The sequence below is a fragment of the Cannabis sativa genome, chromosome 2 (assembly GCF_029168945.1).
Source record: "Cannabis sativa cultivar Pink pepper isolate KNU-18-1 chromosome 2, ASM2916894v1, whole genome shotgun sequence".
NCBI lineage: Eukaryota > Viridiplantae > Streptophyta > Magnoliopsida > Rosales > Cannabaceae > Cannabis > Cannabis sativa.
The window spans coordinates 32,282,189-32,308,512 of record NC_083602.1 but is presented as its reverse complement, the minus strand read 5'-3'; the positions used below and the strand labels follow the sequence as shown (position 1 = coordinate 32,308,512).

The window sequence follows — 26,324 nt, the reverse complement described above, 5'->3', positions numbered from 1 at the left end:
ATGGCCCATCTTTGTCCCACCTTTTCTTTGCCGATGATCTAATTCTGGTGGGCAGGGCAAATTTGATTGAAGCCAAGGGAATGTGGCAGTGCTTAGAGAAATTCTGTGATTGGTGGGGCCAAAGCATTAACAAGCTCAAAACATCCATTTTCTTCTCTGGTAATACAAGTATCAGGATGAAGAGGAGTATTAAACAGGCTTTGGGGCTCAATTGTGGGATGGGAAACATAAATTATCTGGGACTCCCCTTGTTTAGATCCCGTCAGAAGGATGCCGATTTCAACTTCATCCTGGATAATTTGGTTAAAAAGTTGCATGGGTGGAAATTAAAATCACTTTCTAAAGTAGGTCGTGCCACGTTGATCAAATCTGTTGGCCTTGCTTTGCCTGTTTATACCATGCAGACGATGAAACTCTCAAAAAAACTGGCTTCAAGGATTGACGGGATGGTAAAAGACTTTTGGTGGGGTTGTGAACAAGGTAACAGAGGGATCTGTCTTAGGGCTTGGGGACCACCTGTGTCTACCCAAGTCTCAGGGCGGTCTTGGATTTCGAAAATCTTTGGAAATGAACCAAGCCCTTTTAGCTAAGTGGGGTTGGGATCTTCTCAATGAGAACCAGTCTTTATGCTGTAAGGTGCTTAGAGCGAAATACCTGCGAGGTAGACAATTCTTTGATTGTGATGTTAAGAGTTCTAACTCCTGGTTCTGGAGGAATGTGGTGCGTACAAAAGAGATTCTAAAGGAAGGGGCTTGCAAACTGATAGCAAATGGGAACGATACAAGCATTTGGAATGACCCATGGGTTATACATGGCAGAGATTTTTACCCTAAGCCCAAGCACAACTACCAGGGAACACCTGAATTTGTGTCGGATCTGCTTTTACTTGACCGGAATTGGGACATCCGGAAGCTCAATGAGCTCTTTCACAGGGAAACAGTTAATAGTATCTTGAGGGGCGGTAAACCGAGTGGTCAGGGTAGGGATAGATGGATCTGGACTAAGAACTCAAATGGTCGATTCTCTACCAAATTGGCCTATCTTATCCAAGCTATGAAACGGGCTCCGTTGTGTAATGTAGCTCCGAACCTGTGGAACAAGCTGTGGAGTTCAAAAGTTCTGGAGCGTCACAAAGTCCTTTGGTGGAGTATCCTCTCGAATGCGCTACCTGTTAGGGCTATCCTTTCTAAGAGAATGGCTATTAATGAAACCACCTGCCCCTTTTGTGGTAATGGTGATGAAACTATGGAGCATTTATTTCCCTATTGCGATCTGGCGTCTCACCTTTGGAGATCTTCCCCTTGGGGAGTTATGCCTGTTGTGGAATCTGGGGCCCGTATGTGGGACTGGGTTAGTTTTCTTTGGAATCTTAGGACCAGAGGAGTGGATACAGATGGTTTATTCCTTTATGCTTCTATCGTGGTTGACACGATTTGGAGGGCTTGAAACGACAAGGTTCATAATAACAATATGGGCAGCTTAAAACATTATATTGACTCTATAAATTATTGTTACGCTGATTATGGATCAAGTTTGCTCAAGTCTCGACAGGTTGCTAATACTCTGGGTTGGTCCCCCCCGCCTGAGGATTGGGTCAAGATCAACTGCGATGTCAGAGTCGGGGTGGAATCCATGTGTGTGGTGGCAATTGCCAGAGATCATTCGGAATCGATTTTGTGGGTGGCGACTAACAAGCTTCACTTCACTGACTCTCTTATCGGGGAAGCGGCGGCTTGTATGTTAGCTTTGGAGACGGCGGCCAAAATGCATCACCCTTTTGTTATGGTGGAGAGTGATTCTAAGATGGTGATCAAGAACCTAAAGGGTGTCGAATCCTTTTGGCAGCTTGAGAACTACACAAGACAATGCAAACATCTCTCTACTTTTTTCACTTGTTGTAATTTTTCTTATATTTCTACAAACTATAATTTTGCAGCCCATAATGTGGCCAAGTGGGCGGTTGCCAACAATGTTTCTGGTATGGTAGAAGTCTCTACTATTCCGAGTAATATTTTCTATAATGACCATGAGGTCTGACTATTTATTTCCTTCTAATATATATAAGGTTTATTTTCAAAAAAAAAAAAAACCTATTAAAAAAGTTGCATTAATGCAATGCAAATAAATCCCAAAATGAGGAAAACGTTACTATTAAATGTAAAATCCCAATCTAAAAAAATTATAGTCTAATTAATGATAATTCAAAGTATGATACACATTACACATTAAAAAAAAAACATTATGATTATAATTTTTATTTTCCTAAACTAGCCGAATATCGTATTTGGCCCACAAAGATAGTAAAGTACATTAGAAATATATCTATTTATTTATAGAAAAAAAAAAATAAAGCATTAAAAAAAAGGGCGGAGAAAGTGAAATATGGAAAATTATATAAAAAGACAAACGGAAAAGTCATAGGATCAGACGCAACTCTAGCTCTGAAATTTGTCTAAATCTGGGTTTGTGAGCTAAGATAAGTATTGCTTGGTTGAAGTTCGATTATCACTCGCTATAATCTTAATTTCTTGCTAAGTTTCTGCATTTTCGGATTATCTGATAAGGTTTCTGATTCTGACGTTTATTTATTTACTTTATTTAATTATGAGTTTTTAAGATTTAATTTGCTCGGAGAGTATGTGACATGTATTCCCATTGAAAATTTGAAACTCTTTCATTTTTTTTTTCATTTGAACCAATACTAAATCAGGTATATTTCGGTTTCTGATCAGGTATTTAAGTGTAATTGGAAGATCCGTTTACGAATTCTTTACTTTCAGCTGGTGATAATATTGTGTAGTTGGTTTTTATTTTGAAGTTCTCTCACTCGATTTGTAGCTGAGATTATATAGGAAAGTGATTTAGTGATACAGAGAATATGGTTGTAATCGGTTTATTTGTTGTTAAAGATGAGAGAAGAGACCCATCACTCGATTATCTATGTTATTTAGTAATTAAAACTTGGGGGAGTTTGAAAATATGATCATTTTTTGTTTCCTCTTTCGAGGTTTGAGTAGCAATGAACAAACATTTGTTCTTTTGTTTTTCTTCCCGTTGACATTTTTATTATGGAATTTTAAGTATGTTTTTCTATGCTGATTCTCTGGGATTATTGGTTGGTTTCACAGTGATCAGATAAAAATGGTGGAGGAGAAGTCTAATATTGCAAAAGATGTCACTGAAGTAAGACGCTACCGAAATTTCATTACTAACTCTGCTCCATGTTGATGCTTAAATACAATAATAAGTTGATAATTGTCTAGCTCACAATGGAAAATATTTGTTTTTCTTTTTTTGAATTTTTTAGTTGATCGGTAATACACCATTGGTTTACCTCAACCATGTTACTGCTGGTTGTGTTGGTCGAGTTGCTGCGAAGTTGGAGATGATGGAGCCTTGTTCTAGTGTCAAGGACAGGTACTGTATCGAGTTTTATTTGGTCTTCCTAGATTTTTGTAGCGTGCTTTATGATCCTTCCAGCGTAATCTTGTTTGGGATGATTTGATTTACTGAGCAAGTTGGATTTTGATTTGAAGATACGAAATGATGAAATTCCTATTTAGTACTATTGTTTCACTCACTAATGTTTTCAGAAGTTAAAAGGTTACTAAAAATCAAAGGGACAACCAGGCCACAGATTGAACTAACAATGGAATTGAATATAACCTTAGAATTATGCACGGATTAAGTTAATTAAATTATTACTATTCTATCTCCATTGCAGGATAGGGTATAGTATGATTAAAGATGCAGAGGAGAAAGGTCTCATTACGCCCGGTGTGGTAAGTATCTACTTTGTCATTATAATTGTGCTCTATAAATTTTGACATGACAAGAGATTCCATTTATATGCTGCAGAGTGTTCTTGTTGAGCCAACAAGTGGCAATACTGGTATTGGATTGGCATTTATGGCTGCTGCGAAGGGCTATAAATTAATAATTACAATGCCTGCTTCCATGAGTCTTGAAAGAAGAACTATTCTCCGTGCTTTTGGAGCTGAGCTAGTTCTCACAGATCCAGCCAGGGGTATGAAAGGAGCTCTTTCAAAGGCAGAAGAGATAGTAAACAAGACACCAAATGCATACATGCTTCAGCAATTTGAGAACCCTGCCAACCCTAAGGTTTACTTATTGTTAATGTTCATTCATATATGACAAGCTGACTGCATAGCTTTTCTCACTGATTTTTTCTCTGTTTAGATTCACTACGAGACTACTGGACCAGAGATTTGGAAAGCCTCGGGTGGGAAAGTTGATGCTTTTGTTTCAGGGATTGGGACTGGAGGTACAATATCAGGGGCTGGAAAGTATCTCAAAGAGCAAAACCCTGATGTTAAGGTTGGTTTGTTTGCATTTAGAAAATACCAGTTATTCAAATTTAAGCTTTTTCTTGCTTTTCTGGTATTCTTTCATATCATGTCACTGATAAGCTTCTTGCTCCTTATGTTTAGCTAATTGGTGTAGAGCCTGTTGAAAGTGCTATTTTGTCCGGAGGAAAACCTGGTGAGCCATGATTCCAGTTAATTTATTCTACAAAACTCTTCTTTGTTTGTCATAGCTCTAGCAGATCGGGAATCAAATGTATTCAATATTTTGTTCTTTTATTGTGAATACATGGTGATCCCAAGTCTCTCTAGGGGAAGTAAAAAATACATCTATTATCCTGAAGGCAAAAGCAAATAGCAGGAAAAAATGGGATGTGTTATCTAAAATAACTTGTATTATTTCTTCTTTCAAAAAATCTGCTGTTAGGATCCCACATTGACTAAGTATGGGATTGGTTGGTGGTAATAACTACTTGGGCACTCTTCTCTCCTAGCGTAGCTTTTTGGAGTGTGTTCTACCCAAGTGGTTGTGTCATTCCCCTTCCGATTGTGGCAGACAACTTCATAATCCTTGCTGAATTCATTCGATTTCCAGCCCTGATTTTTTCATAATAGCTATAACTATACTCTTATATTCGCTTTTGCCTAAATTATGAAATGAATATATGTGTATGTCAAAGGTCCGCATAAGATCCAAGGAATTGGAGCTGGATTCATCCCTGGAGTTCTGGAGGTCAATCTAATTGATGAAGTTGTTCAAGTATGTCTCAGTGCTTCTATTTGAATAAATTTATTTTGAAGTCATGGAATGCTATATTTTGTTAAGTTTGATTTTGGTACATAACGCCTTGGCAAAAATGTTACAAAATTAGTATTTGATTGTAAACCAGGCATCCAGTACACAGTTGAACAAAGATATGCATTTTCTCAAAATTTCATATGTTACTGCATTCTATTTTGACCTGGCCCCTTTCAAGATAGATAGATGTAGTTTTCAAATTAAAGTGATTACTTCTGTTTGGAGTAAATTACATTGAAATCATGCTTTATCACATTTAAATAGGTTGAATTATACATTATGCAAAAAATGTGAAAAAGTAGTAGTTGATGATAAACCATCAAATTTACTATTGATCAATAGAAGAATATTCATTTTCTGTTACAAATTTTATCTGTCATAGTTTGGTTTTTCTACTTGGATCCCTTTCAAGTTGATATAATGTACTTTTTATAAGGAAGCAAGCAATTACTTGAACAAGTGCATGTGTTAAATACTGTAACGGGTTATGATATGAGTATCTTTAGTGTCCTCGTTGTCATTTTGTGCTGAACATGGCATTGCCACGTTGAATTTGATTTTGGTAGAGTTTGCGTGCTGACCTTTAAAGTTCCCCAGTGAACATCAAGTTTGACTAGTTTTTTTTCCCCCTAGATTTTAGGTCATTTCTTAAGCCTTTGTTATTCCTTTCATGTATCATTTTGACTATACTTTTGATGGATTTTTCGGCTCTTCTATGCATCTCTTTCAACTGCAAGCTAGTTTGTTATTTTGTAGATGAGACTGATTCTTCAATTTCTTTATACTGCAGGTATCAAGTGATGAAGCTATAGAAACTGCTAAGCTTCTTGCATTGAAAGAAGGCTTGTTGGTAAGTTTAGTGATCGGTTGGAGGAAATAACTATATATCTGTATATATAAAATGTAGTTTAATTTAGCTCTTTATTCTACTTGTACTGCAGGTAGGGATATCATCTGGTGCTGCTGCTGCTGCTGCCGTTAAGATAGCACAGAGGCCAGAAAATGCTGGAAAGCTCATTGTTGTAAGTTAATGTTGCCTTATATTTCCTATATATTCAGAGACAATTCATCTTAAAAACTTGGAATTTCATGTGATATCAGCCAAGCAAGCCCAACTAGTTTTTTCTTTTTCTTTGAGTAACTAAGAAAATAAAAAGAATGTTTGTTTTTGTATTACGTCTCATGTGGTGTGCAGTGTATACATTCATGCATTTTTATTATGACCTTGGACTCCTGGTTTTTCTTCTGTTTCATATTTAATCACTTGTTATAAGCTCTTAACATTTCATTCTAACACATGAACAGGCTGTCTTTCCCAGCTTTGGGGAGCGTTATCTCTCCACTGTGCTGTTTGACGATGTTAAGAGGGAAGCCGAGAGTATGGTTTTCGAGCCCTGAGGAAGTGTTCTCTATATTCAATAGAAATCATGAATGTTCGTGCGCATGAGGCAAATAAGGGTTGCGAAATTGCGTTGGGGATTTGAGTTTGGGTGTTTTTACTTCTAGATAGTTCTTAATAAACACGCAATAAACAATCGGATGAGTTCTTTGATGTTGTAAAGCTTGGTATCAGCTGTTAGAGATGACAGCTGTGTACATGTGAACAGTCTTAATCGTTGCTATGAATATTAAAGAATGGTTGTTTCTCCTTGAAAAATAGTTTAAATGGTTTATTGGAAGACTAGTTAACTGGCTAATAATATTGAGCCAAACATTGCCAAACTAAATATTGGAAGACTTACATAAAAAAAAAATGAAAAATATTGGAAGACTAGTAATAACTGGCTAATGATATGACCCAAACATTGCATAACTGTCATGTGTGATGTTTGGGTGTATAAATATCATTGCTCTAGTTAATAATTCAGTACTAATTGACTAGACACACCGCTCTTCTGTTATTTATTTCAACTAAATAAAGATGTGGCAAACGAGAAAAAGCTGAAGACGGCAGCTAGTTTCTTTTTTTTCCAAGAGGGATGACTTAAAACGTCTAATTTCAATAGTTATTTCGACAGAACATTTTCACAGATATATTGATTAAACAAACCATTTTCACAAAAAGTAGTATGTTTAAAACGATATTAGTTTTCCTTACAAAAACAGTTTAATAAAATTAATTATTTAATCTACATTTTCCCTTTTTACTCCCATCCCATACATGTTTTCATCAACTTTATGGATGAGTACAAACGGCCAGGTTAAATTTACTTAGGAGCCCAAACTATGTGATTGAATAAATAAATTCTCCTCTATCTTTTGGTATATGGGATTTTTTTTACTTGCATAAAGTTATAAAACAACGCCTCAGCAGGAGTTGAAAACAGCTCTTCTATCAATTTCCTAAACTTTTTTAGATCAACTTAAGCTGTACACAAGAATAAAATAACTTGCAATCAGCTACAATTTACATCCAAGTACAACATAATTAGAGACGTGCAATAAAATTTGAAACTACATTAGAGAGGGGCCGCGCGAACGCAGGCCCCCACTACCACAAATTATGACGTTGGCTCTCCTACTTGAGGAGACCATAAGCTGGCACCCCTCCTAAGTGCAATGGAGGTCACCAACCTAGGCCATGAGCCTTCTTGATCGCTCATTGACCCCGTCCAGGTAAGTAAGTATCTCTTTGTTCTTTCCTTTACTTATACTATCAACAGCTATTTTATGTTTTATTCGTATTCAATGTGGGACTTAAGGAAATAGCTTTGGTGTCAACTGCTAGGTGCCGTGAGTGAGATCCAACTCCACATGTACTCTACATTTGGTAATAACCCCAAAAAGAAAAAGGATAGGAAAAATCAAATTACTACTCCAACAGTATTTTGAAAAGGAAAAATCACTAGCATTTGGATGAGATCATCTCCTAATTGAGTGTTAAAAAAGTGGTGTATTGTTATATTTTACCACACTTAAAAAAATACTACTACAACAATATTTTAAAAAGTATGTCAAATTTGGCACATGTTGAAAATTGTGATAAATTTGACACAAGATATAACATTGTGTCAAATTCTACCTTTTTTATTTAATATAGTGCCACTAATTATTATGATTTATTGACTTTTACATAACTTTATCTTTTTTATTTTCAATATTACCATTATTTAAGCAATAAAAAAATAAAAAATAATAATATTTGTATATTTTTAATACAATATTAATGATGATCAATATACTTATATTTTTTTTATATCTTTACATTGGAGCACAATTATAAATTTATAAATAGTGGGCTAATTATAACACAAACTTAATTTTTGTGTCAAATTTAGCACAAATTTTACATTTTACATTGGAGATAATATGAGGTGCTATATAGGTGGTGTATTTTTATTTTATTTTTAGCATTTTTTAAGAAAAGATTTCTCCAATAGTGTGCTATAAGTTGTGACAAATTTGACACACTAAAAATTAGGTCAAATTTAGCATAAGATATAACATTGTATCAAATTTAACACACATAAATATTACTTTTTTAATTATGCTTTTGCTACTAATCATTTATAACATGCTTTAATACATATATTTTAATTACAATATTATCATTAATTTTTAAAATATATAGTTTATTGTAATCATTAATGATATTTTACTTTTTAGACTAATATATGTTATGTTATTATGTATTGGAGCACAATTGTAAAGGTTGTGTCAAATATAACATTTTTTTTTTTTTTTTGCTAAATTTAACACAAAATTTGTACTTGCATTGGAGATGATATAACTACCTAACATGACATCTACAAGGGAATTTAAATGAAACAAAAACCAATAATTATAATTTGAAACAATGTGAATAACCTTTGATATGTTTGAAAAATATATATATATATCTTTATATATTAAAAGTGTCTATCTAACGGCAATTCTTGGTTTAACAGAATATACTTAAAAATAAAAGAATATTCTGTTAAATTTAACGATTAGGTTTGATCTCCCGTTAACAAATAAACCCAATAATTAAACCCAAAAAATTAAACAATCTTTTAAATATTAATAATCTCTTTTTAAATTAAAAAAAAAAATCATCTTAGCCACATATCTCTCTAACAAACCTATCTTGGGAGAATATTAATAATTTTTTTATTTATTTTTTTTTAAAAAAATCTTTATATATTAAAGTTAACCTCAGGTTATCTAATGTTTTCTCTGGATAAGCATAGGAAGCAGAAATACCACTTCTATCTTTGTGTGATTGCAGATATACCACTTCTGTCATTGACCCACTTTTTAGCTTTATAAATGGAGATGTTTATATAATATTAACACTTTACAGAATATTTTTAGATATAAACTTACATTACAATGCTATCTTAAAAAAGAACTAAATAGAATAATCTACTACTCCAATAATAAATTTATTTACAATTTTATAATTACACTAATATTATTTTTAATACATTATTAAATAATATTTCAAATATAAATATTTAATTTTTTCAAACAAAAAATTTGTAATCTTTAAAAATAAAATACATTCAAAATCTTAAAAAGACCAAAATCTTAAATAAAACTAGCAATACGTGGCTCGGCACGTACATTCACCTAGTATATATATATATATACTAGGTGGTAGAAAACGTGCTAAAGAACTTCCGTTAAAATGAATGGATTAATCATATTTCTTATTTTTATCAATTATATTTAAATAAAAATAGATAAAATATTTAATTAAATTAGCAGATTAGATGTAAAAAAAATTAAAATTCTAATCAAAATCACTAAAGATATGTACATATTTATAGCAAAAATATTAAGATAGCATATCATTATTGGTGTATTTTAATATCAGCTTCAAAAAAATTTAATTTAATAAATGATTTAAAAGAATACCAATTAATATTAGGTACCAAATCACTATAGTATTGAGCACTTAAGGTGTCACATAGCAATAATAATACAAAAAGTTATTTACTAAAAAAATAGTACAAAGATCATTCAAAAAAAAAAGTAAAATTAAAAAAAAGATAAAAAATCTACAAACCAATTATTGAGTACCAAACCGATATATCATTAAGTACATCATTGTAAAAAAATAAAATTAAAAAAAAACATAAAAACATAAAAGATAAAAAAAAAAAATAGTAAATAGTACAAAGATTATTAAAAAAAATACTAACTAATTAGTAATTATTTACAAAAAATAATAGTGAATAATACAAAAATTATCCATAAAAAAGAAAAAAATACAAAAGACAAAAAAAAAATACAAACCAATTATTGAGTACCATACTGATATGACAATAAGTACATTAAGGGCCCGTTTGGTACGTAGGACTGGATTGGATTAGACAGGTTAATTTGTCCAATCCAGTATTTGGACATGTTAGAAGTCTGGATAACTAATCCAGCTAATCTCATCTATCTCAGATTATTTATCCCATCCAGCAGGGTGGGATAAATAATCCCATGCATGTAAGATTTTTTTTTATCGTTTTTTTAATTTTAATTTTATTAATATATTTTAAATTTAATAAGAATTTAAATGAAAAAATTATCACACATTTATTTATACATTTTTTTTTATCAAAAACTTATTTATTAAAATTAGTGAAATGTATAATTTTAAATTATTATACATAAATTTTCTAAATTTTAAATATTATTAATTAAACAATAGTTACTTAAATTAATTCTAAGAAAAATAATATGACAATAAAATTATACATTATTTTTAATTACTAGAAAATTTATATAAATATTTTAAAAAATTAATATTTATATTAAATTAGTGTTTAAGATAAACACTTTTATATTATTCAAGTATTTTTATTTTATTATTTTAATTATTTATTAAATAAAAAATATGATAAAATATTTTCTTATATATTTATGATTTATACTTGATATATTATTTTATTTTATAATTTAATTATTTAATTATTTTTAATTTTTGCTGTGAATTATTCATTTTTTATTTATTATTATATATTTTAATTTAATTTATTATTATTTATTTTTATTTTAATTTAAGTTTTTCTTTTTCTAAAAGGAAATAAATAAAATAGTCCAGTTTATTCTTGAACCAAACACAGGATTACTTTCAGCATAATCCAATCTTGTCTAGTCCAGTCCAATCCTACATACCAAACGGGCTCTAAGAGTACTAATAGCAAGTACAAAAAACTATTTACCAAAAAAAATATAATTAAAACAAATTTAAAAATGTACGAAAAAATTGTATCACACTGATATAGTATTAAGTACATTATCGATATGGCATTAAGCTCATTAAAAGTACTAATAACAAGTACAAAAAATTATTTACCAAAAAAATAGAATTGAAAAATAAAATTTAAAAAAAATAGAATTAAAAAATAAAATTAAAGAAAAATAGAATTAACAAAAAAAAGTAAAAAAAAAAAAAAAAAAAAAAAACACTCGCAAAAGACAAGAACAACTTGTCAAATATCCACCTTTCTATGGATGTTATAGATATTACATGTATAAATTTTTCATTTGTTTTATTTATATTAGTGGTGTTCAAAAAATTTTACAATCATCCAACATAGTCGGTCCTAGGTATAAGCGGGTTAGACTTGTGCTTAGGACTCACACTTTTTAAGACCTAAAAAATCAAAAGTCTTATTATGTTTTTATTTAAGTAAAATTAAGTATATTGTAAACAACAAATTTTACAGTTTAGTTGATTGGAATATATGGCACATTACGCAATGTTGTTGGTTCGAGTCTCATGATAATTTTTTTTCAATATTTTCTTTATATATTTTTGAAAGTGAGGATTCTAAAATTTAAATGGTCTTAAGTCTATATATTCTCAGGATCGGCTTTGTCTGCCCCAGCCAAATCGAATAAACCAACGAAAAATTTAGCCCGAATAACTTAATGAAAATTCAAACCGCCAATGAATATGTTGGATGGGTTAAAGATTATTCTAAATCTCCTAATATAATCCAAATAAACCGATTTATGTATTTTTTTAAAAATATTTATATATATATATAAAATATTACATAAAATATGTTTATTGGTTAAAAGTTTAGACTTTATGGTATTTAACTTGAAATTTAGACTTTATAATTAATAATTTTGATTGCATTTGAATATTAAAACTGAAATATAGAATTTACATTATATTAATTTTTTTAAGGAATGTTTGATTAATACTTTAATATTTATTAAATTAACTAGATAGATGTTACGTGCCAAGTCACGTATGTTAATTTTATTTTAGTTTTTAGTTTTTTTTAATATCATAATTTTAAAATTAATAATATTCAATGTAGTGATAATCATTGAAATTTGAAAGTATAATAGTGATTTAAATAAAAATAAAAATTACTATTATACTTTGTAATAGTAATTAAAAAAAATTATTATTCGTCCTAAAATTATCTTCGGAATTAATGAAAATACCCATCTGGTTAAACTATCAAAACATTCAAATTTAATTTAAAATAATATTTAAAATTTAACTAATTCTAAATGTAGGATGCTGACCCTTACGTGACAACATCTAATAATTTGTTATTTTTTTTATTTAAAAAAAAGTCACCCAATAATTTCTCATAAACAAAGAATTTTGTTATATAGCCACATTTTATATAGAATAAATGTGGAGCCAAACAATTATAACATGATCGAGCCAAAAAAATTAATAGAAAAATTCTTTAGCAATATATATATATATAATATATAAATAGTAGTAAATTCTTATTTAGAATAATTTCCAACTAAATAACATAAGTATATTTAGAAACCTAATCATAGATGTACAACAGCAAAAACCCAATCGTATTTTTTTTTTTTGGATTTAATGAGATTTATTTTATTTATTTTATTATATATAAATAAAAAGTGACTCATAAATTTCTCATAAATCATTTTATTTTTAATAATAAACTATTTTACTTTTAATAAAAAGTCACCCATTAATTTCTCATAAACTAAGAATTCTGTTATATAGGCACACTTTATATATAATAGATATTTTTCTTATATTAAAGTTCTTAAAATTAATTTAGATTATAATATTTTTAAACATGAAATTAAATACTATATTTTTGTTTTTTTAAAAAAAAATCTCATTATTTAAATATTAAAAAACTAACAATAATAATTATAAAAAAAAAAAAAGTGTATAACTCTCATTCTCTAAAAAAAAGTGTATAACCCGACCAAACATAGTAGTCTTTACTTCTGCAATGAGAATAAGAAAATACTATGTTTCATGACTTGCATATAAGAAAATAAATTTAAAATAAACTAAAAAAACTATAAGGCTCATCATGCGAACGTAAGCCCTTTCTGTAATAAATTATAACATAGCCTTTCTTATGGAGACCTTAGGTCACTCGCTTCTAAAGTGCAATGGAAGTCAACTACCTAGGTCATTAGCAGTGTTGGTCCTAAGCTCAAATTTGGGGGTTTTATATTTATACAAATATTTATCTAATCAATTAATATTAAATATAGTGGGTTGATGATGTATTTTAAAATATTAGGTGAGGTTAGCACGTGCATCATTCCATTTTAATTTTGTCTGCTAAAATATTATTTTATAAATAATTGTAACAAAAAATATAAAATCTAATTTTGACATCTAAATTGTTGTACAAATTATAAATTAAAATACATATGTTAATATTATACAAGAGTAAGAACAAATTTTTAAATTGAGTATTTTAGTTAGATACAAGTATAATCATATATAAGATAATCATTATTTTGATATATTTTAAACATTATTTATATAATTTGTACATAATTTTTATATTGGCTTATAAAAAAAATCAAAAAAATCATAAAATTATTATAAAAGTATTAGATTTATTGATTTTATATAGTAAGCATTCTTATTAGAGAAAATAAAAAAGTTAAATTAATATAATTTTCAATTAATAGGGATTTAATTAAATTTATTAAGATGAGTAGTAAAAATAAGAAAGTTATTTTTCTATTATAATTAAGTACTCTACAAGGTAAATAAGATATAGTAAAAGATAAAATATTAAATTTTGATTCTCTATTATCATATTCATATTACCAATATGAATTATATATAATGTGAGGGTATATTATATGAGATTTGATTATATATCACATTATTTTATACTTTACACTTTATTAATATTAATATAATTATATATTTTTGTGAAGGGGGAAAGTGGTATGGTAATATCACACCATTACCACACTATGTAGCACATTAATTGAAGTAAAGGTGTAGGATGTCACTACACAAAAAATTATTTTAATATAATTATGTATTAATTTTTTAATTATGTTTAAGTCTATAGTTATTTCAATAATCGCGTATTTACACATAGAAATTAGCAGTTTATTATTATTTTTTTATATGTGCATGAGTAGAAATTAAGCTTTATTGCTAGAAATAGGTATTAGAGATGTAATTTCTCAATTACGGAAATTTTATTGAATTTTATGTGCGTCATACATGTTAATTATGAGATTTAACTTTTTCATGTTTTATGTCCGGTAATAGTGTAATTCGACAGTTTGACCATTAGTGTCACTTTGATATGGTTGAGTATCTTAGATTTAACGAGACAAGATTTATGGACAGTTAGAATATTGTAGTTATACAGGGTAATTAGTTATGATAATTTTACCCCTACTTGTGAAGGTTACTTAGTAGACAAGTAAGGGAAATTTTTGTCTTTTTTTTTCAGCTAAGCTTATTCTAGAATTAATATTTAGTGGATTTTGATGAAAAGTAAACTGTTATATGCTGAAGTTACTAAATTATTCAAGAAGGAATTAGATAACTCCACCAAGAAAATCAAGTTACACTCTCTCTCTCTTCAAACCATCTTTCTCTCACCCCTAACCTAAACTCAGAGAAAAACCAAGAACAATTCATCCATTTAGCAAGGTTTTTCGGCTTTAATTTTAAGAGGAATTGTAAAAATAGATCAAGGTAAATTTTAAGTTTATTTTTTTTCCTTTGAATTTTCAAGTTAAAGTTTGGTTTTATGCATGATTTTGTGAAAGTGGTTCTGTATGAGTTTGGGGAGGTTAGAAATTGTTTTAGGGATTGATTATGATTGTTTGTGGTTGTTTCAAGGGCTCGTAGCAACTGTGGTTTGAGTTGAGTGGGCTTGAGTTTTAGAACTCAAAGCTTGCTCAATAATGGTGGTTTTATTTCAGAGATTTGTTGGTGCCTTTATTTGCTGAATTGTGTTTAGAGCATGTTTTTAAGGTGTTTTGGAAAGTTTGAGCAAGTTTGGGTTAGAATTGAGGAAGAAATGTTCTAGTTTTATAACTCTGCTCAGAAATAGTTCATGGTTTCTCTAGGCAGGTAAATGGTTACCCATTTGGGGATTCGATTACCCGTTTGGAATGATTTTTGGGTACCTCAATTTTCATATTTTCTCGATATTTAGAGCATTGCACGCTATTTATTGATAGAGAAACTTCAAATTATGAGTTTAAGTCTCCAAAAGTATTTTAGCTAAACACTTACAAGTATTACATTAATGTGACTTAGGGCTTCCGATCATCGAGCAGTTTTTCCACTCAGGTTAACCGACACACCTGCTTACAGAATTGAGGTAAGATTAGTATAACATATGCATGGGCATCCGATCCAATCCAACATTTTTTTCCTCATCAAATCCAATCCAATTAGTAATTGGATTTCAAAAATTATCATCTGATCCAATCTAATTAGATCTTAAAATCCAATCCAATTACTTATTAGATTGGATCGATTTATTAATTGGATATCAAATTACACACCTAAATTTTAATATTAACTTAAAAATATGAAGAAAAATTAATACGTAAAAACTAAGTATCACCCTTTATTTAAGTTTAATACTCCATAAACATACCATCGTTACAAGTGTAATGTAACTAAAAGTTTCAAATAATTAAAACAACAATATTGCTAAGTAATAAAATAAAACAAAATATCATGAAAATAAATACACAAAACAACCAAATATTACAAATTCAACACAAAAAAATATAATAAAAAGATAATTAATATATATATTTTTCAATATTTTTTATTATATAATAATTTTTTAACATATACAAATGTAATTGGATTGAATCGGTTTTTAATTAGATTTTGAGATTGACATCCAATAACCGATCAAATCCAATCAGAATTCAACTTTTAGGATCCAATTGGGTTGGATTGGATTGGATTGGATCAGTTCAGTTCAATTGGATTGAATTGGATGTTGCCCACCCCTAGATGCACATATGCACATGTTTAGTATGCATGTTTCAGTTGCCATCAGATTAACATATCGGGGTATTAGTATGGTGTACACAGAGTTGCACCGTGATACCAACAAATATATATTAGGAAAAACAGAAAGCCATCATATTAACATATCAAGGTATCAGTATGGTGTACACGAAGTTGTACCGAAATACCAACAAATATATGTTAGGCTTTACAGAAAGTATGGACTAATTCTACCAATACTAGTACGCCTAGAGTATTGAGTGCATGTGGTATTATGGTTAGTTGTACTTATAGTATGGATTGATATTACCAACACTAGTACGCCTAGAATACTGAGTGCATATGGTATTATGGTCAATCGTACTGTAGTCAAGAACGTTCGAGACTCAGTCATACGCGTTGCACGCAGGTTTTAGACTGCATGGTAATTAAGTGTATGGACGCTAATTACAAGTCAAATAAATATTTATATTTTATATTTTTCTTATTGAGTCTATAAACTCACAATTGTGTTTTCATGTGTGGTAAAGGCAAGGCCAAGGTTGAACAGTAGTGAGTTTGGAGCTAAGTGAAGATTGTACATATCTAGATGGTTAGACTTGGATTTTCCAAATCTTTGGTGTAACGTCCCCGCTTCAAGCCTCCATTGGGTCTTTACACCCACGGAATGATGGCTCTTATACACGAGTACGCCACTCTAGCTGCTTCATGGACTGATGACTGGCCCTACAGACCAACATGAACGTTTCCAGCATGCTTTGTCCTCACTCGCATGCTTCTTGGGAAAACTTCCTAAGAGGTCACCCATCCTAAAATTGCTCTAGGACAAGCACGCTTAATTGTAGAGTTCTTTCATATGAGCTACCGAAAAACAAGATGCACCTTGTTGATATAGGTAGTACCAATCAATCCATTTAAGCCCTCTTCAATTATGTAGTCACATACCTACACAGTCTCAGAATCATCCCGCTTGACCTTCCCCAGGCGATGTGGGATTGCACAGCTTAAATACCGAGTAAGTTGTGCAATCCTGGCAATTTCTCTTATGAATTAAGATAATTTGTTAAACATTGATGTGACATAATATTAAATCAATCTAAGTGTGTCAACTCAACTAACTATTTTTGTAGATTACATTAATTATGTAGATAATTTTTTCTTTTCTTAAAATACTTAAATTAATTGATGTGTCACAATTAGATTAGTTTATTGCATTATGAGGCACCATAGATCTTAGTTCTTCTCTTATCTACATTGATTATATTAATATAATATATATGATAACTTAAATTTTAGTGTTTTTTTTCGGAGGGCTTAATTTTAGTGTTGAATTATACATTTTCACTTTTGTGCAAACATGTACTTTCTTTCAATATACATAATCTAATTACCACAATTGAAAAAATATATATAAAATATAATAAACAGTAGAAAAATGGGGTACTTTCAATATACATAATAAGCAAATTGCCACAATAAAAAACACATAAATGTAGAAAAATTGGAAATTAATTTAGAGAGGGGCCGCGCGTACACAGCCCCCACTACCACAAATTACGACGTACAATCTCCTCGAATGGGAGATGTTAGGCAAGTGCACCTCCAAAGTGCAATGGAAGCCACCTACCTAGGCCATGGGCCTTCTTGATCACCCATAGACCCCGTCCAGGTATGTAAGTTTTTTTATTTCTACTTATTCTTGTTTTATTAGTCACTCCTGACCCCTTCTTTTATTCTTTCCTGATGTGGGACTATATAGTACATGTTATCCAAATTGTTCAAATTACTATATATATATAAATATATTTTGGAATTTGGGTGTTAATAAAGATTTCATGAATGAGATAAAATGGGTAGCAATAGAAAACAAACTTAACATACGTTTATTATACAGATAGGAATAAGCTTTAAAAATTCATCAATATCTTAACAAAAAAATCATAAATAGCTCCCAAAAATATAACATTAAGAACTTAGAAACATTGAAAAAAGTAGAAGAGAAAAATTGAGATAGATTTAGAGAGGGGCCGCGCGAACGCAGGCCCCCGCTGCCACAAATTATGACGTTAGTTCTCCTACTTGAGGAGACCATGGACAAGCACCCTTCCTAAGTGCAATGGAAGACACAAGCCCAGGCCATGGTCCTTCTTGATCGACCATTGACCCCGTCCAGGTAAGTAATTAATCCAGAGCTACTTATGTTTAATTTATACATCTACTAACCTCCACCTTCACTTATGCGTGTTCCATGTGGGACTCTTCCATTTAATGATACAAATATAATCGATAGGGATTTAGAGATTACAGACTTTCCTTTTCATAGAAATGTGAAATTAACTTTTCTTTATATAAGGGGTTCATGAAACTTATTCTTTGTCATCTCCATGTGAAAAAGAAAACTGCTAAGATTTCCTTCTTAAAATAATTTCAGTAGCAAAGTGAAAAATGGTCTTTGAGGAGTAAAATTTAAGCATATGATACCTCAAATTTACAACCGGCTGCTGCAATTAGAGAAAGGTTTCAATTCATTAAATTAAAAGAGACCATAATAACGTTATATGGAGAAGACGAAAAGCAAAAGACCATTTAGCAACGAAATTTTATTTTATGCAGCAAATAATAGTTGTTGTACTGCTAGCAAGGTAACCCAACTATAATTTGTTTTTGGAAACACTTTTGCAAAACAAAGTGTTTTACATCTGGGGATGGATGAGCCGTAACAAGTAATTAAGGACAAGCAAATATCTTCAAGATTTATAATTGAAAAAGAGCATTATTTAAATCAAGGACTAGAGTTATCCATGGAGTTGTAGATAATTTAAATTAATTGGTTAGTTTTTTACTTGATTATGTTGATCGGATTAAGAAAAGAATTGTCCCAATGCTACAACAACGCATAGATTCCTGTATACTGTAGAACAAGACAAACACATAAAACACGACCATCGATTGTGATAAAAAAATAGACCCAAATATATGTGGGACCAAGCATAGATAAAAAAAAAACAAAACAAAAAAACTTCCAATCAAAGTGAAAAAAGTATCATTTATCACAAAACACTAAAAAGGAATTACTACAAGAACATAGACTTGGGACTGTGAGCGAAATAATGAGTATCACACAACACAACAATACCCGCAGACTGCAGTGACCGGTGTTCAGCCTTAAAACAGGTTAAAGGAAGATGTAGTACTTAGATTGCTTGTGCCTTGTTGGTTTGAGGCACTCTGCAAACACTAATGTTTGAGTTAGTTGGTTTTGACCAAATTGTTATTTCAGTTTCTGGTACTGATTATTGAATATATTTCATGGTCTGTTTCACATATTGGGTGATTTTGTCATTCTACCTTATACAGAATATGTGGTTTTTGTTTTTTCCTGTAATTTTACAGGTATTGAGCCTTTGAATTTTTTCTATTCGTCCCTTTTAACTAATTATACCTTTGTTTTCAAAATGGTCCTCGGCAACTTTGGCCTTTGAAGAAAACAATTTGTGGTTGTTTGAAATAAAATAACATGGAGGGCAAGTTCAGAATCAAAAAAGATGTTACTGAAGTAATTTTTCTTTACCAGAAATTAATTTTATGAATTTATTTATTTTTTGTTGCTTTTATGCGGTTTTACTAATGGTCTTCTCTTTTATTTTGGTTCGTGTAGTTGATTGGTAATACGCCAATGGTTTATCTCAACAATGTTGTGGATGGCTGTGTAGCCAGAATTGCTGCCAAGCTAGAAATGATGGAGCCTTGCTCTAGTATTAAAGACAGGCACATACATATATAAATCCTCTTCTATTTCTTTGAAACTAATATCATATTTCTAGGCAATTGGTCAATTTTAGAGTTTTCTATAGATTGATTAACAATGCATTTGACCTTATTGTTCTTCTGGTATTCAGAATTGCCCACAGCATGATTCAAGATGCAGAGGAGAAAGGTCTAATCACACCAGGAAAGGTTAGTCGTGATAGTTTTCAATGTCTAGAGTTATAGTTATATTTTTGACCATACATATTTCATAGCATGGTATTACTGTCCAGCCCATTTGAAAGCTTTTCTAGTTCAGCAATTATGTTTCTGTAACATGATTTCTTTCTGAATTTAAACAAATTATCTTTGTTCTGATTTTGCTTAATTTATTGGGATTGGGGTTTGATTGAAGACTGTCCTCATTGAGCCTACAAGTGGCAATACTGGTATTGGATTAGCATTCATAGCAGCACTTAAGGGTTACAAGCTTAAACTTACCATGCCAGCTTCAATGAGTCTTGAAAGAAAAATTATACTTCGAGCTTTTGGAGCTGAGGTGTATCTTACAGATCCTGCAAAGGCCTTTAAAGGGGGTCTAGATAAGGCTTTGGAGTTGCTAAAGAACACACCAAACGGTTATATGCTTCAGCAATTTGAAAATCCTGCTAATCCTAAGGTACCATAATGTAATTCTTAGTCTTATGAGTTTACCATATTTGGTCAGATTTTGAGTTGGGTTCTTATGTTTTTTCTTTCTTTCTTCCAGATTCATTATGAAACAACTGGCCCAGAAATATGGAGGGACTCGGGAGGAAAAGTTGATGCATTGGTTTCAGGGATAGGGACTGGAGGTACAGTAACTGGAGCAGGGAAGTTCCTTAAGGAGCAAAACTCAGAGATCAAGGTTGAATTTTAATTTAGTTGTGAATGAGAAAAATGGTGTTCAAAGAGAGAGAGAAGTTAATGTACTAATGGTATATTTTCTTGTTTGTATGTAGATTTATGGGGTAGAGCCTGTAGAAAGTGCAGTCTTGTCTGGTGGATTGCCTGGTAAGTTATCAGTTTAAATTTATGTGGCTTAAATTTATTGTTTTAGTTTGTCCTAATATAGATATATCTGTTGTTTTCTTATAAGGAAAACATCTGATCCAAGGACTGGGTGCTGGTATAATTCCAGATATTCTAGATGTTAGCCTGCTACATGAAATTTTCCAAGTAAGTTTTGGAGCTACTTATACTGGTTTTGAATTTGACATATAATTTGTATCTGCCTCATGAGTCATTGTTCCAATTTCCTAATGAAAACATCACCACTATGAGTGAAGTGTTGCAACCTAAGCTAAATATGTCATTTGGTCATGAAGTTCAAATGGGAATATCTTTAACTTGATTGTTAGAAACCTAATAATGAAGTCATTTCATATTCTTTTCGATGCTGTCAATGTTTTCAGATATCCAGCGAGGAAGCGATTGAGATGGCCAAGCTGCTTGCCTTGAAAGAAGGCTTACTGGTGTGTCATTCAATTTCCTAATGATATTAAATAAAGAATAAAAAGCTCTAGATTTCTTTTGCTTTTAATATATCCAATTATGATGCTCATTTAGGAAGATGTATGTTTTACAGGTAGGAATTTCATCTGGTGCTGCAGCTGCTGCTGCCATTAAGCTTGCGAAAAGGCCAGAAAATGCTGGAAAGCTCATTGTGGTAAGTCATATTCTTCTCTTAAATTTACTTCTACATTGAAAGATTATTGTGTGCGTAATCCGATTATATTTTCATGGATTAATAATAATATCATTTAATTTTGTCAATGTTCAGGTTGTCTTCCCTAGTTTTGGAGAACGTTACCTTTCTACTGCCCTATTTGACTCCATTAGGCATGAGGCAGAAAACATGACTTTTGATTGAAGTTTATTTTTTTTTTTTCGTTAGGACCTTTTACTGAAGATTTTAAATTCAGTTGTTTTGGCAATCGCATCAAATTGACTATTTTTGTAGTATTTTACTTTGAGAAATAAATCCTGTACGAAAGAAACAGCCCGCACAATTAAACAATTTTGATTTCACCGTTAAAATTCATTAACTAAGACTACAAATTAAACACAAGAATATTGAAACTGAATTGGAGAGGGGCCGCGCGAACGCAGGCCCCCGCTGACACAAATTATGACGTTGGCTCTCCCACTTGGGGAGACCATAAGCAGGCACCCCTCCTAAGTGCAATGGAGGTCACCAGCTCAGGCTATGGGCCTTCTTGATCACCCATTAACCCCGTCCAGGTAAGTATGTTATTCAGTTTCCCATCTTTCCTATCTATACATCCAATTCTTCAACCAATTTCTATACTTTTCCAATGTGGGACTCTTATATTGCATCCTACACAACACGTGAAAACAAAGGCTCTTGAGAAGCGTTATTCTGATTTGGAGGATTAAGGACATGAAAATACTAATGAGTAACCAGTTTTAAAGATTTTTATCTCACTAAATGTATGAATGCAAGTACAGAATAACACTTTCAAAATCCATTGCATAAAACCATAAAACAGCTTGAAAATTTGGCTGAGATCAAAGCAAACTTTAAAACAAAGAAATCAATAAGCATTACATAAGAAGGAAAGAAATTGCATTTAAGTTGAGGTCTACTTCATATAAATATATATATATATATATATATTACTGTTGTAATGTATTGAATTGGTCTCTGCTCTTTTTGTTTTGTACTTGTTTATTATGTTGATTGGATTAAAAAAGATTATCCCAAAGATTTGATTATCTATAGATTCATGTACCAAATACCAACCACAATGCAGAAGATGACCATAAGATTTAACAAAGAAAATATTGGATCCAAATGTGGTCCCCAAGCATGGAGAAAAGTACAATCTTGCTTTCCATGTAATGCCACTTACCTAAAATCATTAAGATAAAGAACTACCGTTAAAACTTAATGTATAGACTCACTCAACTCTGAGTATATCAAAGGAGCCTGAGTCAACACTCAAACATAAAGTACAATTAAGCTGCAACTTTAGTCACAAACAAAATAAAATATGTATATAGTAGAGAAAAACTATGAAACCAACAATTAGGTGTTATTTATATCATGATGAACTTTGCATATAAAGAGATATTCATGATGAACTTAGTCTCATAATCTCTTTTCTTTGTTGTTGGTTCTGAGTTACTTTACTTCAGATCAGATTTGCAAGGATTTGGAAGTTCCACAACTGAGTATGACTTTTTATTGTTTCCATAAATTGATTGTTCATCTACTTTTAAGTTGAAGCATGTTCGATCTAAATCATTAGATTGTCTCTTATGTTTTAGTTTTCAAATCCTCCTAAATTTCTTTTTGAGCTTTATTGATTTTGACAAGTTTATTATATCAAGTAGTTCCTTTTATCAGATACTGGATACTGAGCCTTTGACTTTGACTTTTATACCATACCTCCCACTATTTGTGCTTTTCTTCGTTCTTTTTTAACAAAATGGTATGCTGCAGTTTTAGCCTTTGGAGCTTAGAGAAGGAGAAAACAGCTCTGTAGTTCTTTGAAATAGAATAAGATGGAGGGCAAGTTCGCAATCAAGAAAGACGCTACTGAAGTAATTTATCTTTGTCATAACTTAATCTTATGATTCTTCTTTTGCTTGCTATATATAGTTATATACCACTTTACTAATGGCTTTCTTTTTTTAATTTTGGTTCATGTAGTTGATTGGCAATACGCCAATGGTTTATCTCAACAACGTTGTTGATGGCTGTGTAGCCCGCATTGCTGCCAAGCTAGAAATGATGGAACCTTGCTCTAGTGTCAAAGACAGGCAGGCACAAATATATAAATTTTATTTCAATAGTTCTTTGGAATCTACATTAATTTTAATCGATGTTATGAGAATTCTAACCTTTTGTGTTTGTGTTAGAACTTTTGATTGATAAAAAAACTATGCAATTGGTCTCACTGTTCTGGTATGCAGGATCGCATACAGTATGATTCAAGATGCAGAGGAAAAGGGCCTAATTACACCAGGAAAGGTTAGTCATGAAGATTTTCTATATTTAATATATGGTTATATAATTGGCCTACATATATTCTATAGCATGGTATTACTATATATCAAGCCATTTCCAAGTACATATACAGTTTTATACATATATGCTAATAATTTTCCCACTACAAGTTCAAACTAAGTTCAGTTCTTTTCTTCTCTTTATTTCAAATTTTGTTAAGCCTCAAAAGCAAGTATGTTCAATCAGTCATACAAGGGAGGCTACCACATATGTAATTGATTTGTTGAATTTCTGAACTCTAAACTAACATCTTTTTCTGACCGGCTATGCTTGAATAATGTGCGTGTGGTGGGATGAAAGACTGTCTTAGTGGAGCCTACTAGTGGCAACACCGGCATTGGATTGGCATTTGTTGCAGCAGTCAAAGGTTACAAGGTTAAATTAGTTATGCCAATTATAAGCAGTCTCGAAAGAAGAATGGTGAACCGAGCTTTTGGAGCTGAGGTGTACATCGGAAACCCTGAAAAAGGGATTCAAGGGGTTTTTGATAAGGCCTTTGAGCTAGTAAATGAGACCCCTAACAGCTACATGCTTAATCAATTTGAAAATCCAGCCAATCCAAAGGTATTATGCAGAAACAATGGGGCATGTGATGTTGCCATCATGATCCGATTATTTAATTAAGTTGTCTTTGTTCTTGCAGATACATTATGAGACCACTGGCCCTGAAATATGGAGAGATTCTGAAGGGAAAATTGATGTCTTGGTTGCAGGGATAGGGACTGGGGGTACAGTAGCAGGTGCAGGGCAGTTTCTGAAGGAACAGAACCCAAATATCAAGGTTCATACTTAATGCATACAACATGTGTCTAGTTTCGATCATTTTTTGTTGTTTGGGAAGGGAGATGGAAACTATTTTTAATTATGTTAATTGGGCTTCTCTTTAATTATGTATAGGTTTATGGGGTAGAACCAGCAGAAAGTGCAATCTTTAATGGTGGAGCACCAGGTGAGCAATTATTCTAAAATCACTTGGTATCCATATTCATCCTTGTGCTTTGCTCTCTCTTATATTTTTGGATATTTAGTTCTTGTAAAAAATAAAATCTTCAGCTTGTCATTTTTGTTGCATTTATGATTAAATTATTGAATTTTCTAACTAGACACGCATGGTTTGGACATGTCTTAGGGAAACATGCTATCCAAGGACTTGGAGTTGGTTTTGTCCCAGAAGTTCTTGATGTAAAGCTACTTGATGAAGTTATTCCAGTAAGTTTAAAACCATTCTGCATATTTCTCAATTCTCAATAGTAGATGTTAAATGTTAGACCAAATAAATTCTCCTGGTCAACAAGTTCAATGGAAACTGCCATAATTTAATTATACAAAGCTGCTAATGAAGTCATGCCATATTCCTTTCAATAACCAGGTATCAGGCCAGGAAGCCATTGATATGGCCAAACTTCTAGCCTTGAAAGAAGGTTTGCTGGTATGTCATCTAATTTACTTTTTTTTATCATTTGACTTAATTGAGTTAATGACTTGCATTCAAGTACCTTTACTCATTTTAAGAACATATACTTTGCAGGTAGGAATTTCATCTGGTGCTGCAGCTGTTGCGGCCATTAAGATTGCAAAGAGGCCTGAAAATGCTGGAAAACTTATTGCTGTAAGTCTTGATGTGTTCTTTTAAAGATTATTATCTTTTAATGGACTAATATATTTACTTGATTCTGCTTAAAAAAATTCAGGTTATATTCCCCAGCTTCGGAGAACGTTACCTTTCTACTGAACTATTTGACTCCATCAGGCAAGAGGCAGAGAACATGACTTTTCACTAAACATTCAGAGTTTGCTTCATCGTAATTGTTATGTATTGGATTTAGTCATCCAAATATCAGATCTTTCTTGTCACTTACTCAGCAACCAGATTTTTACAAAATAAATTTCTCATCTTTACTTGTGTTCTAATGTATTGAATTCAGCCATAATTTAATCAGATCTTGATAGCTGTTTAGTTAGTTTCAACTGCATAGAGAAGAATATGAGTATGATGAGACTAGAGCAATATTGAAAGACTAAATAGACAGGGGCCGCGCGAACGCAGGCCCCCACTGGCACAAATTATGACGTTGGTTCTCCCAGTTGGGGAGACCATGGGATAGCACCCCTCAGAAGTGCAATGAAGGTCACTAACCCAGGCCATAGACCTTCTTGATCACCTATTGACCCCGTCCAGGTAAGTGC

The 26,324-nt window shown here is 31.4% G+C and overlaps 2 protein-coding genes and 5 non-coding genes across 16 annotated transcripts; 2 read left to right on the top strand and 5 right to left on the bottom strand.

The window, feature by feature from the left end:
* Nucleotides 1–2,358: 2,358 nt before the first annotated feature.
* On the top strand, nucleotides 2,359–6,781 carry LOC115719033 (cysteine synthase). Of its 5 annotated transcripts, none has more exons than XM_030647911.2 (11): nucleotides 2,359–2,564; nucleotides 3,129–3,183; nucleotides 3,308–3,417; nucleotides 3,725–3,782; nucleotides 3,859–4,122; nucleotides 4,201–4,338; nucleotides 4,452–4,503; nucleotides 5,006–5,085; nucleotides 5,915–5,974; nucleotides 6,066–6,146; nucleotides 6,430–6,781. In XM_030647911.2, exons 2-11 carry the CDS (start codon nucleotides 3,142–3,144, stop codon nucleotides 6,520–6,522), a joined length of 978 nt encoding a protein of 325 aa, XP_030503771.1. In that variant the 5' UTR covers nucleotides 2,359–2,564; nucleotides 3,129–3,141; the 3' UTR covers nucleotides 6,523–6,781. The 5 variants fall into 5 exon arrangements, with proteins under 5 accessions (XP_030503771.1, XP_060966453.1, XP_030503774.1 ...); XM_061110470.1 differs by having other exon boundaries at nucleotides 2,376–2,477; nucleotides 3,128–3,183; XM_030647914.2 differs by having other exon boundaries at nucleotides 2,513–2,710.
* Nucleotides 6,782–7,587: 806 nt separating this feature from the next.
* On the bottom strand, nucleotides 7,588–7,748 carry LOC133035326 (U1 spliceosomal RNA). The gene has a single exon (XR_009686596.1). It is a non-coding gene; the product is annotated as a U1 spliceosomal RNA (small nuclear RNA).
* A 10,064-nt stretch (nucleotides 7,749–17,812) lies between these two features.
* On the top strand, nucleotides 17,813–26,101 carry LOC115719688 (cysteine synthase). Of its 6 annotated transcripts, none has more exons than XM_030648833.2 (11): nucleotides 17,813–17,984; nucleotides 19,800–19,871; nucleotides 19,974–20,083; nucleotides 20,215–20,272; nucleotides 20,478–20,741; nucleotides 20,832–20,969; nucleotides 21,064–21,115; nucleotides 21,201–21,280; nucleotides 21,517–21,576; nucleotides 21,690–21,770; nucleotides 21,885–22,085. In XM_030648833.2, the coding sequence occupies exons 2-11, from the start codon at nucleotides 19,833–19,835 to the stop codon at nucleotides 21,972–21,974; spliced, it is 972 nt and encodes a 323-aa protein (XP_030504693.2). In that variant the 5' UTR covers nucleotides 17,813–17,984; nucleotides 19,800–19,832; the 3' UTR covers nucleotides 21,975–22,085. The 6 variants fall into 6 exon arrangements, with proteins under 6 accessions (XP_030504693.2, XP_030504692.2, XP_060966452.1 ...); XM_030648832.2 differs by lacking the exon at nucleotides 17,813–17,984 and adding an exon at nucleotides 18,169–18,488; XM_030648830.2 differs by lacking the exon at nucleotides 17,813–17,984 and adding an exon at nucleotides 18,514–19,489.
* On the bottom strand, nucleotides 17,834–17,992 carry LOC133035263 (U1 spliceosomal RNA). Its single transcript, XR_009686540.1, has one exon. It is a non-coding gene; the product is annotated as a U1 spliceosomal RNA (small nuclear RNA).
* Nucleotides 18,336–18,496, bottom strand: LOC115721495 (U1 spliceosomal RNA). Its single transcript, XR_004012514.2, has one exon. It is a non-coding gene; the product is annotated as a U1 spliceosomal RNA (small nuclear RNA).
* Nucleotides 22,193–22,353, bottom strand: LOC133035216 (U1 spliceosomal RNA). The gene has a single exon (XR_009686496.1). It is a non-coding gene; the product is annotated as a U1 spliceosomal RNA (small nuclear RNA).
* Nucleotides 26,102–26,164: 63 nt separating the features above from the next.
* On the bottom strand, nucleotides 26,165–26,324 carry LOC133035252 (U1 spliceosomal RNA). The gene has a single exon (XR_009686529.1). It is a non-coding gene; the product is annotated as a U1 spliceosomal RNA (small nuclear RNA).